This window comes from Danio rerio, chromosome 9 (genome assembly GCF_049306965.1).
Source record: "Danio rerio strain Tuebingen ecotype United States chromosome 9, GRCz12tu, whole genome shotgun sequence".
NCBI classification, from domain to species: domain Eukaryota; kingdom Metazoa; phylum Chordata; class Actinopteri; order Cypriniformes; family Danionidae; genus Danio; species Danio rerio.
This window is the reverse complement of record NC_133184.1, coordinates 18768635-18787797: the sequence shown is the minus strand read 5'-3', so window position 1 is coordinate 18787797 and position 19163 is coordinate 18768635. Positions and strand designations below refer to the sequence as shown.

The 19163-nt window shown below is 34.6% G+C and overlaps 1 protein-coding gene across 50 annotated transcripts in view; it reads left to right on the top strand.

Annotated features, from left to right (window-relative positions):
* The window catches only part of mycbp2 (MYC binding protein 2), a 243579-nt gene that overhangs the window by 129354 nt on the left and 95062 nt on the right, over positions 1 to 19163 (top strand). For all 50 annotated transcript variants that reach the window (NM_001012247.2, XM_073911709.1, XM_073911708.1 and 47 more), the window contains 5 exon segments: positions 2867 to 3088; positions 5635 to 5826; positions 10358 to 10564; positions 14687 to 14824; positions 14904 to 15082. In NM_001012247.2, the coding sequence (NP_001012247.2) occupies positions 2867 to 3088; positions 5635 to 5826; positions 10358 to 10564; positions 14687 to 14824; positions 14904 to 15082 (938 nt within the window).

Genomic DNA, 19163 nt, shown 5'->3' with positions numbered 1-19163 from the left:
GACACGCCCACCTGGTCGCCAACGGCCGCTGTTGCTCGCGTAGATGGAGGTTGTCAGATGTAGCTCGCTCTCCATTAAAATAAACAGTCACTTTGTCGATACGAATCGCTCGGAGTTTGAATGAGGCTTAGACTAAAATGCGTGTTTGAGCTGTCTTGGAAATATCTTGCTGTCACATATTTTAAAATACATTAGTTTCATTTGTTTAAAGATGCACAACAGTAATAAGCTTTTTAAATTCAGTTTTATGAAGAAGCTTAAGCCCTGTCTGTGAAACTGGCCTAAACATAGATATGCCTACTAATGAAAAAATAAATAAATAAATAAATAAATAATTATTAAAGAATTATTAGCCCCCCTGATTTTTTAGACCGCTTGTTTATTTTTTCCCCAATTTCTGTTTAACGGAGAGCAAATTTTTTCAACACATTTCTAAACATAATAGTTTTAATAACTCATCTCTAATAACTGATTTATTTTGTCTTTGCCATGATGACTGTAAATAATATTTTACTAGATATTTTTCAAGACACTTCTATACAGCTTAAAGTGACATTTAAAGGCTTAACTAGGTTAATTAGGTTACCTAGGCAGGTTAGGGTAATTAGGCAAGGTATTGTATAACAGTGGTTTGTTCGGTAGATTATTGAGAAAAAACATAGCTTAAAGGGGCTAATAATTTTGTCCCTAAAATTGTGTTTAAAAATTAAAAACTGCTTTAATTCTAGCCAAAATAAAACAAATAAGACTTTCTCCAGAAGAAAAAATATTTTAAAAAGAAGAAAAAAGTTTTTTAAGGGGCTAATAATTCTGACTTCAACTATATATATATATATATATATATATATATATATATATATATATATATATATATATATATATATATATATAAAATATAAAAAATATATTATTTATTTATTTTTTTTAATTAAAAATTACATTTCTGTTTTGTTTGGCTGAGGGTAGCATGAGGGATATAATCTTCCCATTCCCAACAGCATTCTGTTAATTCTTTGCAAATAAATATAATAATAATACATGTTTAAATGTGAAATCCCCCTACAAAGCCTTTTTAACAGAGATACTTTTTCAGCTGAACATCTAGTTATGCTTTATTTTAACATGTCTTTGTTACAGTGTAACCTTTTATTTAACTACTGAGTAATATTAATCGATTGCAAATAAGGTTTAGGTTCTTTGCATGTAATTATGCTGAATTGCTATCACTATACAGTTGTTCCCACACAGAGATTTTACTTGGGCATGCTGGCCGGGTATATTAACGACTGCCCATTATATTATATAAGCATATTTAGTGACGTTTTTTATTATTATAATCATCCTTTTACACTATATTGTATGCGCCTAATATAACCAAACATCCGTGATCAAAGTGGTGGAAAAACCTCTTTCGAGACCTATCAGCACTTCCACAGACAGTATGCAGACCCACAGAGAGGTGCCTTTTTGACACTTTAAAAATTTGTCCGGCCGGATTTCTAAATTCCTAAAATGTCAAGGATTCGGCTTTTGCTTTTTAACAATATTTTGTTTTTGCATTAACTTTTTACTTAAGCCTACTTTCGCTTTGCCTTACAGCTGACAGCACACGCACAAGAGCAAGAGAAACATTCAATAATTCATTCTGTAATCTAAACGACACAGAAAAACTTTACTGTATACTTGGAGAGGATGAAATGACTGGTCTAAACTGCTTGCACAATATATGTACACCTAGTGGTTAATCAACGCATTCGACTTAATTAAATAATCTATACCTTTTAATCTTGGAATTATTATTTAGACAGATATTGTCTGTAATTTTTTTTTTCTGTCATTTATTTCTCATTTGCTGTATGTTTTATTAATTTATTTTCTATATTACATATTATATGCTTTGGCATTTAAGTTTGCTTTGAACCTGAAAGTAATAATACATAAAATTATTGTTAAAAATTTTATTATATTTTGTTTGCCGCATATAGTTAACTATTTATGTGATGTGGGTAAATGGTGTGTTTTACTCCGGCTACCACCGCAAGTATATTTCAAACCCATGGGAAACACTGTAGTACAGTATAGTACACTGTAGCACTGTATAGAACACCTTTAAATGAAATGCTATCAAACCTCTTTACAGGGTTCATACTTTTCCAGGCTTGGAATGGTTTTGGAAAAACATATAAACCCAAAATGTTTTGGAAAAGAAATTTGATTAACAAATATCTGTTGACTTGAATATATTTGAGATGATAATTTTTGCGTCAGTGTTAAATAAAATTGCGCTGTACGTCCCTTTACGTGATGTTTTCTGTGTGGGGTAAAAAGCAAATTCAGTTGCAAAAACTTTCACCTTTGCTTCTCTTTCACTCCCTTTCACCGTAATTCAAAATACATTTTGAGTGTCGTGTTCAGAAATAATCTCTAACTGTAGATGTAAGATACTGTGAGTGCTAAAGGCTAATTTGTTCTCATACAAGCCAACATTTAAAAATTTTTTTACACGGACAGCAAGATACTTTCTGAAAATTATTTTTTAGATATAAAATAAATTTAAACCACATAGACTGATATTTTTTTGATATGCTTTAATATTTACCTGAACGTTTTGGGAAGTAGTAGTAGTAGTAGTAGTCGTAAAAATGTGTCTGAGCCCTGTCTTTAAGTTCCCAGCTCACACAGCCACTTGACAGATTTATGGCTGATTAATTTGGCTTCCAAAATATCTGCCATTAAACACTGTTTAATAGTGATCCTCATTCTCAATATGTATTTAAAATTCTGTTATTACTTTATTACCATCAGACACTTTACTTGAAGCAAATGCTCTCCTGGTAATAACCATGACCTTCATGTCGACCTCCAGGACATTCAAGAGGCAAACTTCCGCACATCGAGCAGTCGTCTGCTGGCTGCGGTGATGTCAGCGCTGTGCAACACATCGGTCAAGCTGACCTCCATCTTGCCCATTGCGTATGATGGGGAGGTGTTACTCCGCTCTCTCGTCAAGCAGGTCAGCACAGAGAATGACTCTGCCCTTGCTCACCGCTTCCCCTTGCTGGTGGCACACATGGAGAAACTCAGCCACGTGAGTACTTTTAAACATACATAATAATGAGTAATTTCCGAAGTACTTTGGCTAATTATTTCAAGAACCTCTTTATTTTTATGCTTATGTTCGACATTGTATTCAAACATGACCTGGATTTATGTAAGATTCTCCTTGTGGCATGCAAAACAACTACTATCTACTAGGAATTGGTTAAAGATGCTTCAAACTGGAAACAGTGGTTTGAGATTGTTGAGGAACTCCGGGTAATGGTAGAGCTTACATATATTATAAATATGATGTTGAAAAAAGTGTTTTCTGAAAGGACTGGGAAAGTGGCAGATATATAAAGAAAATAAAGACATCCTCAATGAAGTAAACTGTAATTGTTACAGAAATGATAACCTCACCCATTGGGCTTTGTTGTTATGCGGGTTAAATAAAAAAAAAGAGAAATCTTTATATAATTTTATGCACTAAGATGTAGAGTTGAAGTCAAAATTATTAGCCCTCCTGTGAAATTTGTATTCTTTTTCAAATATTTCCCAAGTGATGTTTAACAGACCAAGGACATTTTGCATAGTATTTCTATACTGTTTCTTCTTCTAGAGAAAGTCTTATTTTTTAGTTTAAATATTGTCAATTAATAATAAGGTAAATATTATTCCATTATTATTCCATAATATTTTTTTCTTTTCGATTGCCTACAGATCAAACCACGGTTCTTTAAAAACTTGCCTAGTTAACCATATAACCATATAACCTGAATACCTAGTGTCTTGCACAATACTGTAATTAGTAAAATATTATGTACTAATTAGTCTGTTATATCTAATATGTATAGTCTAGTATATATAGTCTAATATGTCTACTATTATTGCAATTATTTATTAGAAATTAGTCACTAGAAATAAGTTAATTTCTGTTCAAATTGTATAATAAACAAAAATGTGTGTGTATATATATATATATATATATATATATATATATATATATATATATATATATATATATACACACACACACACACATAATTGATGCACTTTCAACATTTTATTAACATGTTTACTGCATACCAAGAGTTAGGTTCAAATTGTAGTGTTTAATGGCCCGTTTCCACTGAGTGGTACAGTACGGTGCTTTAAAGGTCAACTTTATCAGGCTTACGTTTCCACTGCCAAAAGGGTACCAATGGTGGGAGTGGTGTACGACAAAGTTTCAGTCGATGTCATTGTCGCTCGAGGAAATATGAAATATATAAAATAAATGCGACATATATGAACACATACAGACCGTTACAGTCTCTGATATGTTACCAACAGAACAACTAAACACAACATACATTTAGTCCTTATTTGGGTTCAAAAACAACACCAACATAGCCTACAGTCAGTGCAAACCTTTCTTTAATCTTCACCAGCACTTATAACCTCTGTTAGAAAGCAATTCCATCATTCCGAGTTCATAGTGGTCCAAAAGGTGAGGATAATAGTTAAACATGACAGTTTGTTCATGTTTTAGGTTGTGCTTCACTCTCGCGTTTATCCGTTTCTGAAAGGATTGGATGTCAGAATAATCACACGCTTCAATAATCATAAGCATGTTATTATCATCAGCTTAAGAAGGTTGATATTTCAAATATAGAAGCGCAACTATGGGGCAGAGGGTACATTGATCTTCTTCTTGGCTTTGTAGCTGTTCATCAAGATGACTGCAAGGTTTGTTTAGGCTTGTGTCGACCATGGCTCGTTATTTTATATATATATATATATATATATATATATATATATATATATATATATATATATATATATATATATATATATATATATATATATATATATATATATTTATTATTATTATTATTATTATTATTATTATTACAGTGTAATGTCTCTGCTGTGTATTTAAAAATGTTGCTACCTTTGTTTTTATTCTCCTGCATGTGTACGCACTGGTCAAGTATCTCTGTAAACCAATAGCGTTCAGCTGCGCGTCTAGCTCCACCTTTTGGTACTCTTTTCTTGTGCTAGGTACCCTTCCGAAAGGGTACCCAAAAAGTGGTATGGTACAGTTCGCTTTTTGGTATCTTTTGACAGTGGAAACGGCCATAAATGAGCATTAAGTGCTGATCAGTGGACTTTAATGTTGCCCACATTGCATGTTGGATATGAGAAAGAAAAAGTAAATTGCATTAAAAATGTTCAATAAAAAACTGCTAAGTTGCATTGATGAGTGAGGTATATTACAAAATTTAGAAATGCAGAACATTTACAAACATAAACATGTTTCCTCCTTCAAAAACCATGTAAATGTAAAGAACGGTAAGTTTAAGAAGAATAATAAATTACTGATGATTGTTCTTAACAACAACAAGCCTAAACAAGCCAAGCTAATTTAAAATGAGTTGAAACAGCATTTATCAAGCTATTTTATGGGACAACTTGTTTGTTTTATGTTCAATCCACTCAAATTTGTGAAAACAATTAAGTTATTAACATGAAACATGGAACCGAGCATTTTTTACAGTGCATGATTCACAGTGGTTTTACTTCATCTAATTTTTTTTATTGTATTTTGATCAGACGGAAGAGAATCTCATGGGCATGACAACATTCCGGGAGGTTCTGGAGAAGATGCTGGTCATTGTAGTGCTTCCTGTGAGGAAGAGTCTTAGGAAAGAGGTCGAGCTCTTTTCTCCTCATCTCGTGTCCAACACCTGTGGTCTGCTGGCCAGTATTGTCAGCGAGCTCACCGCATCTGCTCTCGGTTCTGAGGTTAGAGGGACAAATCTCCTACTTCGCCACACACATACACACTCTCTCTCTTCCTCGTCTTTGTCTGCAGAGCATTCGCCTGCTGCTCTAATTGCATTACAGCTACCGACCGGCCATAAATAGATTTTAGATGCTGGAAGAGAAAATATGCCACTGTTTCATCAGATCTTCATGGACAGGCCTTCACAGAATCGGAAATTTTTTATTCAATGCAAAAACTTTAAATTATGTTGAGTATATAATGTAAGAACATATTATGAAATATTTGAAATAAATGAAATAAATTAAGATTTAAGTCAAAACCCACTATCCAGTAAACATACTTTTTTAGTCGGTAATGCACATGTAAATGACTAGTGTTTGCTGTAGATACCAATATAATTTTATTCTAACAAGTCTATATTTATGTCAGAAGTTTCTAAATCACCTAAAAAAATCTTTTTTTAATTTTAAAAATAACTAAACCTTATATTTAACCATAAATGTAGCCATTATGGATGGCAAGAAAGAAAAGAAAAAATACTGTTAATTAATAATAATAATAATAATAATAATAATTCCTTACATTTATATAGCACTTTCCTGGGTTTTCTTTACACATTGTGGGGAATTTCCTCATCCACCACCAGTGTGCAGCATCCACCTGGATAATGTGACAGCAGCCATTTTGTGCCACAACGCACACCACACACCAGCTGTTTTGTGGAGAGGAGACAGAGTGATGGAGTCGTTTATGATATGGGGATGGTTAGGAGGTCATAATCGACAGAGGCCAGTTGGCAAATTTGGCCAAGATGCCCAGGTAAAGCCCCTACTCTTTTTCGAAGAACATCCTGGGATTTTTAATGACTACAGAGAGTCAGGACCTCAGTTTAACGTCTCATCCAAAAGACGATGCTCACTGATCAGTATCGAGTCCCTGTCACTATACTGGGGCATTAGGACCAACACAGACTGCTGGTTGGGCACCCCCTGCTGGCCTCATTAACACCACTTCCGGCAGCAACCTAGCTTTCCCATGTGGTCTCCCATCCAGGTACTGACTGGGCGCAGCCCTGCTTCGCTTCAGTGGCCGACCATGTGAGGGTTGCAGAGAGCTAGTTGTCGGCAGATTTGGACAATTCTTCTGACCAAAATATCAAACAAGTCTAAGCATTTTATGACATAGCTTTATGTTATTTTTCTATTTTACTTTAATTTTCCTAGTCCAAGGTTTACATCTTAAAATTAGTAATTAGTCATGCTACCGAGTGTGCATAAGGACATGGGGGAGGCTGTTTGTCAGCAGAGACTGTAGTGCTACACAAGAGACTGAGGGATATTGTACACAGAGTTATTCTGTACTCATATTTACAGTTTCAAGTGAGTCAAACAAAACAATTCATCTTCATCATAGGTAAAAACTCACTTCAGATTGCTAACCTGATCTCACTGCGAGCATTCCAATCAGTGCTTCCCTCACAGTGTCATTACTACATGTGACGAGATGTGATAAAAGGTATCTTTTTCATGTTAAAAGGAGTCTTGTGACCACATTGCACAAAATCTCTATTTTAGAAACGGTAGTAGTGACAGAAAAACTGCAAATGCAAATGGTAAATTCTACCAATGTGAGTTTAAATACCACATAAGTGACATTTTTTGCCATACTGAAAGTGGAAGCAGATAATTTACCTTAGATCTTAAAAAAACTAACTAGCAAACAGTTTGAATATAAACTCTCAATGCAAACCAGCAACATCAGTCACTCAGTTGCTTATGTACTTTTAACAATGTTAAAGGAGTTTAATATGTATTGATTATAAACCTTACCATTTGATTGGGAGTGCAGTGCACTAATCTGTGCTTCTGAAGTGCTATAGTTAAATTTGTCACATTGCGTCTTGTTTGGTGCCAAATCGTTTGCCACTGTAATCTTGTCATGTCATGTGCAGCACTATGCACAGTTTTAAAGGTGCTGAATGTACATTTTTGACTAATCTAAAGCATATAGCGTATGCTTAGCGTATGTTTGCAGATATTTAAAAAACATGCCAAGTGCACATACTTTTTTAACTGAAAAACAGTGCTGAAGTCAGATATTCTGCTTTGAAAATGTGTTTTCCATGCCAGAACGCTGTCTTTGTTTTGGTCATTTTAACCTGCCCAATGCCAGTTTAGCCAATTATATTTCAGCACCCCGGGTTGTCTTGGTGAAAAACCACGTATTTCATTCATTCAGTCATGAAGGCTCTCAAAGTATGCGTCCGTGACCGAAATGCAACCTCCGGTGAACAGTAGCAGACTCCGACGAGATGCAGATTCAGTTCCACATGAGGTTATTAATTAGCAAATGATACAAATATAATGAACGTAAACATTAGGTGAGCAGGTTATGTTGTAACTCTGTGTCCTAACAACACGCTACTTGACGAGATTTGTAGTGAAAAGCTATTTGGCTGTTTGCACACACAGAAATTTAAATATTTTTTATTTTAGGTTTATAGTCTATTTGATACATATTAAACCTCTTTAACTTTATTAAATGTAGATGCTGAATCACTGATATGCGTTTAGTTCTATATTTCAGTTTCAAATAGTTTATTTTATTTTCAAAATCTGAGGTAAATCTCCTGCTGCTTTCAGTAGTATGGTAATAAATGTCATGTAAAATGGCATTTAAACTCACATTATTAGTATTTAACACTAAATAAAGCACATGATCTGTACCTGAAGGTGATCATTGTCAGTTTTCTGTTGTTCACCTGTGGGAAATAGAAGCCGTTTCTAATATATGAATTGGAGGTGTTGGTTATGACAAAAACTCCTTTTAATATGAAAAATATTCCTTCTATCGGGTGCTGTTGCTTTTATTTAGAACACAGTTTAAATCACTCGCTCCTGTCCTCAATGTGGCAACCTGCGCTTGCGTTTGTTTTGATCCAGGAGTGCAATAACTACTTCAACCACTGGGTTTCACTTTACATACTGCACCTTTAAACACTTTGTCAGTCTTATAAGCAGCATCTTGTTTGGGCTTATGAACTTCATGAGTTTGCTATGCTTATTTACACATTGCTGAATACACGGATTAAAACGAAAATGTTATTATGATTGACAGTATATTCTGCGTAAACGCTATATTCTGTCATGACACCTATAGCCATAAACGTACATGTCATTTTTGACAATTGGATCCCATACTGGTGCACCCATAGTTTAGCCTGTGAGTACCATGGTCTGGAGAAATTTACCTGCACTTAATATTTATGCGTTTTGTAATCTGATCAATTAGATTGTTACATATTGACATCTTTAAACTTATGGAATTCTGTTAATTAATTAATAATTAAAAGTGTGTATTCCATCTGTATTCCATCAGCTGTATGAAGCTGAGTCACGAACGCAAGTGTGTCTTCCACAGGACCACAACAGTCTACTGCAGTCCTTCTCTCTTTGACAGCTCGGGTGAAAAGGCTGTTGGCTTGTTGCCATGGCAACTGGTCTGTCATGCTATATGAGAGTACGTTACAGAGAGTGTTATTGTGGCTGATCTACTTCTCTTTAACATTGTCCATTTTCAGATTGGAAAAATAAAGTGTTTATTGGCTAGAGTTGAGAAAACGGCATCCTGTTTTTGCTGTTTGTTATAGCACAGGAAACGCATGAATTTAGGTGATGGTTGTCATGGAGGCTCCTGTTCAATAACAAAAAACATCCTCCTTCATTTACTTTTATTTGGCCTACTGCCACCTGCTGGGAAAAAAGTGGCTCTACAGTACATCTTAAAGCAATAGTTCACCCAAGAATGAAAGTTTACTCGCACTCAAGTGGTTCCAAAACTATAGGAGTTTCACAAAAGACTATATTTTGAAGAAAGCATTTCTTTTTTTATATGTGTATTTTAGTTTTAGTTTGAATAAACATAATTTAGCAGAACACCATACGTATATAAAAATTTTAGAAGCATAAAAGAACAGTTTGAACAAACACTGCACTTAAAATCATACTAATGCACCCTAAAAATATAGATGCGTGAACAATTTAGACAAGTTTGGTCATATTAAAGAAAAATGTATTGTTAAAATGTGTAATTTTCATACATTTTTATGCTTATATAAATGGAACATATGACAGACAGACAGACAGACAGACAGACAGACAGACAGACAGACAGACAGACAGACAGACAGACAGACAGACAGACAGACAGACAGACAGACAGACAGACAGACAGATAGATAGATAGATAGATAGAATAGAATAGAACATGTTTTATAATATGCTCTTGACTAGTGTTATAGACATGCGATGTGCACAAAGCTCCATCTACAGGTAAAGTAATTCCCTAAACAGCTGCACTATAGGTTTTCCATCACATTAGTCGTCACATCTATTAGTTTTTCAGAAGTGGTTTTTAGTTTTATTTATTTTTATTGATATTTTGGTGTGCTATTTATTGTTTTAATAAGACACAAGAATGCATCAATATGATCTTAAAGTCAATTCTTGACTGCAGTTTTTTTTTTACTTTGTGAATGTTGTTGTTCAGGTGGATGGTTTGAACTCCCTGCACTCTGTGAAAGCCACCCCCAACCGCTTCACCAAAACCAGCCAGGGACGCAGCTGGAACACTGGGAATGGCTCCCCCGATGCCATCTGCTTCACCGTGGACAAGCCAGGGGTGGTGCTGGTGGGTTTCTGTGTGTACGGCGGAGGAGGCATTCATGAGTATGAGCTGGAGGTGCTCGCTGATGATGTAAGTCTGTATTCATCAGCTCATGTCACACGAGAGCTACACATCTAGCAATTTGCACACAGACTTTTAATTTTCAGACATCCAGCCCAACGGCTTCTGGTGAACTTTCCATTACAAAATTGGCATGTTTAAGATTTGTTTTCTTTAAAAATAAGTGATCTTCACTGCCTGATTGGTATACAATGTAAAGTGGGTCTCAGACAGTACAAGAAGCACAGTGTTTAATTATATTTTCCCCGCCATCTCTATAAAAAATGACAGTTTATTTTACCCCAGTATTTTTAATGGAGTTTCTGCAGTCGCCTGTATTTAATATTGTTCTATAACATATACATTTGAGCGTACTAGATTTTGGACTGTTATCATAAGTTATTTTGTTATATAAGGTTCAGATTTGGCTTGAGTACTGGCCAATGTATATTTACAAATATAATATTCAGGGTCCCCGCGGGGTCTTAAAAAGTGTTAAAAAGTCTTAAATTAAAAAATCGAAATTTATGGCTTTAAAAAGTCTTAAATTCGCTGTTCTAGGTCTTAAATATTTTTGCACAGGTCTTATTTTTGCGATGTCCATGTAACGCTACATCTAATGCTCATTTAAATTCTTTTTGTTGTTGTTGCTAGGTTTTTAGGGTTTTGTTTTATTTCACTAGTCCAATTGTAATTTGCGGTATTTACAACTACAAAAAGGTCAACTTGCAATAGCCAATCAGCTTTCTGATATTAAACTCAGTAAGCGCGGCGAATGTGACATCATCTCTGTGTTTGTGGAAGTTTGCTTTGAGTGCACGTAACATAAATTCGGCTGGCAGAGTGTCTCGTTATTTCACTGACAAATGTCGCAAGCGCAGTCATAAGCGCTGTAATACGAGAGAGCGAATCTCTGCTCACGCGCCGATTTCCTTTGTTTATGCACAAAACTGCTTGCGAGCTCTCAAAACGCTGGCTGCTCACGTGCGAATGATCTGCTCTCGCTCCATCGGACTCCTTTAGTGCTTTTGCTCTTCAGAGATGCTTCAGCATACTGTAGTATTAAGAATAGTGAACTGATAAAATGAAATACAGTGTAGTTTTACTACAGTAAAGTGTGTTGAATTGTAGAAAAATATACCCTATATTGTAAAAAAAAAAAAAAAACTAAAGCACTGGGTAGTTTGTTTTTAATACACTTGTTGTGTTACCATAGCAACTATAGTATTACCACAACAGAGTAATTGAAGTACTTTACTGTACTTTAAAAAAACACTGTACAGCAGACACTAGTTCACTTTATTTTAGTGATAAAATGAGATTGATAGTGGGATTTATTTGAAGAGTGAATAGTACAGTAGGCTATAATACCTAATCAAGTTTTTACCTATTTTCTATCACAGTTACATTTCTGCTTGCCAGAATGACCAATAATTATTGGCTAGAAATTGCAACAGCCATGGGAAAGGAGAAAAGTTTTTTTAAAACTTAGGAAAAACCTGAGGGATAAATTTGTTAAAACAACAAAAAAGAGGCCCCCCAAAAACATCTTTAATGATAATGATTTTTTTTTATTCGTCTGATTTTACTTTCCATTTTTTTGGACCACCCCGTCATTTAAAAAAAATATCTCAATTGTTAATGTGTCAAGTATTAAAGCCTTAATCCGTTTAGTGAGTTGTGCGATGCGGTGCTAGGTGAAAGTATAAATCTGCATTAAGATGTTTGTTTTTTCTGTAGTTCAATGGTGCATTTAACCTGACTTTAGTACTGTTCAATTTAAATAACTTTATTTTACCCCTAATTTTGTGCTTTTACATTTTCTCTCTCGCGTGTTTTTGATATTGCGATATAGGTCTTAAATTTAATACTTAATGGTCTTAAAAAGGTCGTAAAAGGTCTTAAATTTGACATTATGATATCTGCAGACACCCTGATATTGTAGAGCTTTCTAAAAATATAACTTTAATTTTTGAGGCGTGTACTTGTATATACATGGGGACACAAGCATTTAGTTTGGGCTAGCTTTTGCAGATAAACATTGCTTTACAATGCCCTTGATGGGTGAGTGGGGGAGTGTCTTTTGTCTCTCAAGGTGTGAATTATTCATGACTCACTCACGCATACAGCTGAGATCACCCAAATCAATCTTAACAGATTGTAAATCATCGTAATGTTTTCTGTGAATGAGAGAACAGAATAATTTTCACATAATTGCGAAGTAAATATCGTAACCTATAAGACTATATACAGTTTTTTCTTTAAAATTTACCAACCACGCATATTTTTTTTTCTAAAAAACGCAATCATGTAAATCAATATTTCTTACATATTATTGTAGCACAGTATGTGCTGAATACAAAAAAAAATACATGTTGGTCAGTACTATGTAAAAAGCAGCTGAAATACACACAAATGTCAGGGCATGTCAAAATATCTCAGGGGCCCCAAAATCACCTCAGACCCCTGAGGGTTAAAAACAAGTAAAATAATCTGCCAATTGGGTTAGCTAAGTAATCTTAAAACCTTTTTTAATAAAAAAATATATTTTACTTTTATCTTATTAACATTTTATCTTATTTACTTATCTTATTAACACATTATTTTGCTGCACTTTACTGTAGGGCTGCATGATATTGGAAATATCTGACATTGTGATATTTTGTTTTGCTGCGATATATATTGTGATCAGTGGTTGAAGGAGTACTGAGAATTCATACTTGAGTAAAAGTACAAGTATATGCCCAAAATGCAGTGCAAATAGAGTAAAAGTATCTGTTGTAACCATTACTCAAAGTATAAGTAAAAAGTAGCCCTTTCAAAAGTACTCAAGAGTAGTAAATACTTTTGTACATGTAATTTGTACAGTAAACTTAACATTTTTTTGGGCATTTAGTGATCTTCCTATATTAATTTAATCCTTCCAACCTTCCTTCCTTTGTTTGTGGGTTCTGTCCTTCCTTTATTCATTAATTTCTTTGTTCCTTCCTTCCTTCCTTCATTCATTTGTTCCTTCATTCGTTCCTCCCTCCCTTTGTTCGTTTGCTCGTTCATTCATATTTTTGTTCCTTCCTTCATTAGGTCCTTTGTTCATTCATTAATTCGCTTGTTCCTTCCTTCCACCCATAGTTGATTCAGTCCTTCCTTGAATCCTTCCTTCATTCATTTGTTCCTTTCTTCGTCCCTACCTTCATTCGTTTGCTCATTCATTTATTCGTTCGTTCATATTTTTGTTCCTTCCATCATTAGATCCTTTGTTTGTTCATTCATTCACTCGTTCCTTCCTTCCACCCATTGTTGATTCAACCCTTCCTTGAATCCCTCATTAATTTGATCCTTCCTTTGTTCCTCCCTTCATTTGTTTGTTCATTTGTTCATATTTTTGTTCCTTCCTTCATTAGGTCCTTTGTTCATTCATTCATCCATTCATCCTTCCTTTCTTAGTTTATTCTTCTTTCCATTCCTTGTTCAGTACTTCCTTCGGTCGGCCCTTCCTTCCATTCCTGATTAGTTCCATTTAGTAATTGTTTAAGGCTGTTTGGTGATTTCAGTCATCATCCAGTAAACATCCTTTATTTTCTCCTCAGTGACATGCAGTCTATAAAAAGTCATTGTGTGTAAAGATTTTGGATATTTGTGGACATTTTTAATGCTTCCAACAGGTTTGCTCTATTTATAAAGCGCCAATGTCTTGAGGTTGTTCAATATGATGCAGTTTGCTTTCTATGTGCGATTTGGTTGGACAGGAATGTAAAATGTAAAATATTAAATATGTAAAATAACATGGGCATGTGTACAATAATATAAACATAATATTGAATAATATCTTTCTTTTAATCTAATACTGTGATGTGACTTGCGGATACACACATTGCAATATCGATGCTGAAACAATAAATTGCTCAGCCCTACTTTATTGCATACTTGAAGTTTTATTCTGGATTGATTTGGAATACAAGCCACAGCTTGTTCCTGATGATAAAAATGCAACATATTCTGGAAAATACAGTACTTCATTTCAAGTTGGTTTGAGACAAATTCATTTTTACATGAACCAGTGCCTAAAGCATGTGGATTGATTATGCTGAAGTCTAACCCTGTTGTGTTTTTTCCTCTGTGTTCTCGTTTTGTCCATCTGTCCTGTGTTATCAGGCTCAGACGGAGCACCCTGGAGATTCCGCCCACTCCCACAGATGGACGTCTCTAGAACTGGTCAAAGGCACTTACAGCACTGATGACTCCCCCAGTGACATCGCCGAGATCCGTCTGGACAAAGCTGTTCCTCTGAAGGTGCTGTGAATTTTTACACTTGAATCATGCAAAGAATAAACTTCAGCACAGACTCACTCACACCCTGTTGCTCTTGCAGGAAAATGTGAAATACGCCGTTCGTCTGCGTAACTATGGCAGCCGCACAGCCAATGGGGACGGAGGCATGACCACCGTGCAATGCTCTGATGGAGTCGCCTTTACCTTCAGCACCTGCAGCTTGAGCAGCAATGGCACCAATCAGACCAGAGGCCAGATCCCTCAGATTCTTTATTACAGGTCTGTACTTCAGATAACATCATTTATTAGAGATGCTGCCTATTATTAACTGATTCCTTTAGGGATGGCCTGGTTCATAAAAAAATATATATATAATAATAATAATAATCGTAGCAAGGCAACCGAATTCAAGTGTAATGAAAGTTTTAGCTTTATTTTCTTTTTCCATTTGACGGGCACTCTCTCTCTCTCTCTTTAGTGCTGCTAACACATGTCTCAGGTTTTATCAGTTTAAAGATTCCAGCGCAAGACGCAGTGGAAAATCAATACTCGTACTTGTGAGCGTTTCTCTCTTTTTTCTTTTCTAGTTCTTGCACCGTAAAATATAGGATCAATGTATGTAGCAACACTGGAATACTCGTATGTAATAGTCAGCTAAGTCTGAGGGTGCTTTTACACCTAGACATTTGTTTTAGTGCGGTTCGTTTGGTATATGTGAATAGCGCAATAGTGCCCTGATCCACACCCAAACAATCAGTCTGAGATCGCCTGAATGAGTGAAACAAATGATTGAAACAAACTCTGGACCGAATCGATTGCAGTACGATTCAATGAACTAGCGAACCAGGCTATATGACAGTGTATTATGGCTATATAATAGCCATATATATGGCTAAATGAAGGAGAAATATGAGTAGGGTGGGATATCATCATTCCTACTGGTAAATGTGCATTTAATCGATTACACAATCGATTACACAAGTGAAGGCATGATGAAATGGTAATGATAGCTGTTTATCCGTTAGGACACTTGACTGAAATTACCGTCTGATCATTTTTCAGATTTTAATTTTATATTATTTTGTAATAGGCCTATTTCTGCACTGACAACTCGAAAGAAAGATCAACATTCATCTGCTTCGTGATCTGACTGCAGTCTTGGTTCATATGTTATTTCTCTCTATGATGTAAGCCTGTAGTGCAGAATTCTAGATAATGTTTTTAAAGCTCATAATTAATAATGAAAACAAAGTTATTAAATACTTTATTCTTATTTTAAAATGACTAAATGGTAAAACAAAATGACGGGCATTGATTGATTCGATAGATAGATTTTTACCACTCTTGACAACTGAAATGAGGCTATGTATGAGAAGCCCTTACCTTGATTTAGATTTGTTTATTGATGTCTGTCGACATTCAAAATTAAAGCGCAGCTTTTCACTTATAATGTCTTATTGCTCATAATCATAAATTAAAATAGTGACGTATGACAGCTGAGCGGAGTCTGTGAGACACTGGAAATTAAACGTGAAACTGAAAATGTAAGGAGAGTTTACTCTCACGTGAAGTATTTTGGTTTGTTTGAAAAGTTTGCCGTGTGAAAGCGAACCGCACCAAGAACAAAGAGCAACATTGTAACAATTTTAATCCATTTTGGAACAAAACAATCGATATACAGGTGTGAAAGCAGTGAAAGTATACTTTTATGAAAGAATTTTTTAAAAGACAGCAGCCAAAACTAGCACGCTGCCATCATTACCATTAATCAATAACAATAGACTAAATAAAAACTGACTGAGAAAAATCATAATACATTGCTTTGAGGATAACGTTTTTTTTTTAAATACTGTAAATGATAGATTATGACTATATATTTTATGCTGATTTGTGTCATTTATAAATGCTATTCATGTTACAATATGACTTATTTTTTGCAATGTAAACCCAATCAAATCCAGCATTTTTGTCAACCGCCCCACCCCTACTTTTCATGCACTTATTTTAATGCGCTTTTCGAAATGTTGTATACAAAGATGTTTGATATTATTGCCAAGATGCATAAATTTTGAAAATGCTCATAAACAGCTTGTGCATAAATGAGAAGGATAAAAAATGTTTTTTTGATAAGAAAGAATGTTCATAAATACAGTGAAAACACATTCGCACATTCAAGTATGCACAATATTGGACAAATCTCACATTGTGATATTTTGTTTTCCTGAAATATATAGTGCGATATGAATATAATTCCACCAGATGGATTGAATAGCTTTATTTGAAATGATTTCATTCATTTAGATTGATTTAGATTAATATGCGTTTGCATAAATTATACTTAATTACTAGCATATATATATATATATATATATATATATATATATATATATATATATATATATATATATATATATATTTATATATATATACATACATACATACATACATACATACATACATACATACATACACACACACACACACACACACACACACACACACACACACATATTTAGATGCAAAACCCATCAGACCTCTTTTCTTGTAAATGAGCATTTTTTATCAGGCTTCTCTGCTTCTCTGATTAGGTTCAGATGTTTTATTTTATAGGTAATAAGGTTATTAGCTAGTAAATAACTTTCTTTTGCATCAACCAGCTAATTCCACTTGTGCTTTTTTTTTTGCAAAAACCTCTAAATCCATCTATTGGGACAAGACATTGAAATTACATAGAAAAATCACTAAAGAGTGCTGCTACATTTAAAACATAGGATTCGAAATGCGCCTTCTGATTGGTTCTCTGGATATAGTGGGTTTTGCTGTCAAAGGCAAGTAGCGTTTAGAGGCTTTTGCCAACAAACTGATATTTCTGAATATGCGGACACTGTGATTAGGATGATTTGAAGCAAATCTATTTGTTAAACTTACTACTTACTCTTTCATCTCTCACATACAGAGATGAAAGTTAAATAAACAGTGCTTTATAGTTTTCTTGAGAGTCTAATAGTATTCAGGAGCAGACATTGAACAATGATTTTGTTGTAAGAGATAAAATAAGCGTGTTTGGAACGCATTAATGAATAGGGGTGTAACAGATTACAAATCTTATGGTTCGGATCACATAATGGGTTTTTTAGTCATGGATCGGATCATTTTTTTGAATCAGCCAAGAAGGGGAAGAGACAAATGTAATTTTCTTTCAATTTATTACAAAAACAGCACTGCAAGAACTTTTTGGTTTTAACAAACAGAACTTGGAAACTGTACTTTTATTAAAAATTAAATGAAGAAATAATCAGCTGAATCAAAATAAATTGTAAAATATTCAGTACTGTGAAAAATTTACTGTTACTACTACTGTTGCTGATAACACTACGTGTATAAATCTAACATACTTTGTGCAACCCATATTAATTTTAATCTCATTTTCAATAAATGATTCAGTTATTCACTCATAAAACTTCATATTTAATTGCTAGACGTGTCATTTTTTTAAGAATTATTCAGTGGCATACTTTTGATGGCTGGTTGTCGCCACCTCTTGGTTACGTAATATGATTGCAGCCTACAACTTTCATTTTTGAGCGTCGTTAAAACGTTGATTTTATTCTATAGACCAGGGGTCACCAATCTCGGTCCTGGAGGGCCGGTGTCCCTGCAGGATTTAGCTCCAACTTGCCTCATCGCACCTGCTTGGATGTTTCAAGTATACCAAGTAAGGCCTTGCTTAGCTTGTTCAGGTGTGTTTGATTAGGGTTGGAGCTAAAATCTCCAGGACACTGGCCCTCCAGGAACAAGTTTGGTGACCACTGCTATAGACTATAGACTACTATAGACATCAGTGGTTATATCTAAACTATAAACTGTTAAGTACTTCTGTTATATGCCATTTTTGTAATGCATAATTAACTCTAAAAGACTAAAGACTGATTCACTTTCTTGAGTTTTGTGTTTTTAAAACACAGATTTGAAGGCAGCTGTTTGAATGATTAATAAACATATGCAAATCACCGTCATTAATTATAAATGTTGCTTGGGTGTTAAGATCCCGATCTTTTACTTATTAATCATGCAGCCTACACTGAATGCATTGATGCAGGCTAAACAAGTAGTGACAGAAAACACCTTTAATAAACACCGCCACATCCCGAATAACCCTTTACAACTTTTTTCGTCATCTTTATATTTGACAGGAAAGCCTAAATGCTTTTATATATGTTATTTGACTGATACAAGAGGCGATCTCTCTGTGATCGTTACAAATTTAGGATTAATCTACCAGTAAAACAAATGTTGAATTAATCCACAGGCCACGTGTGTTCTGAGCCATGGGTAGTAATCTGTACTAATCAGGGATCAA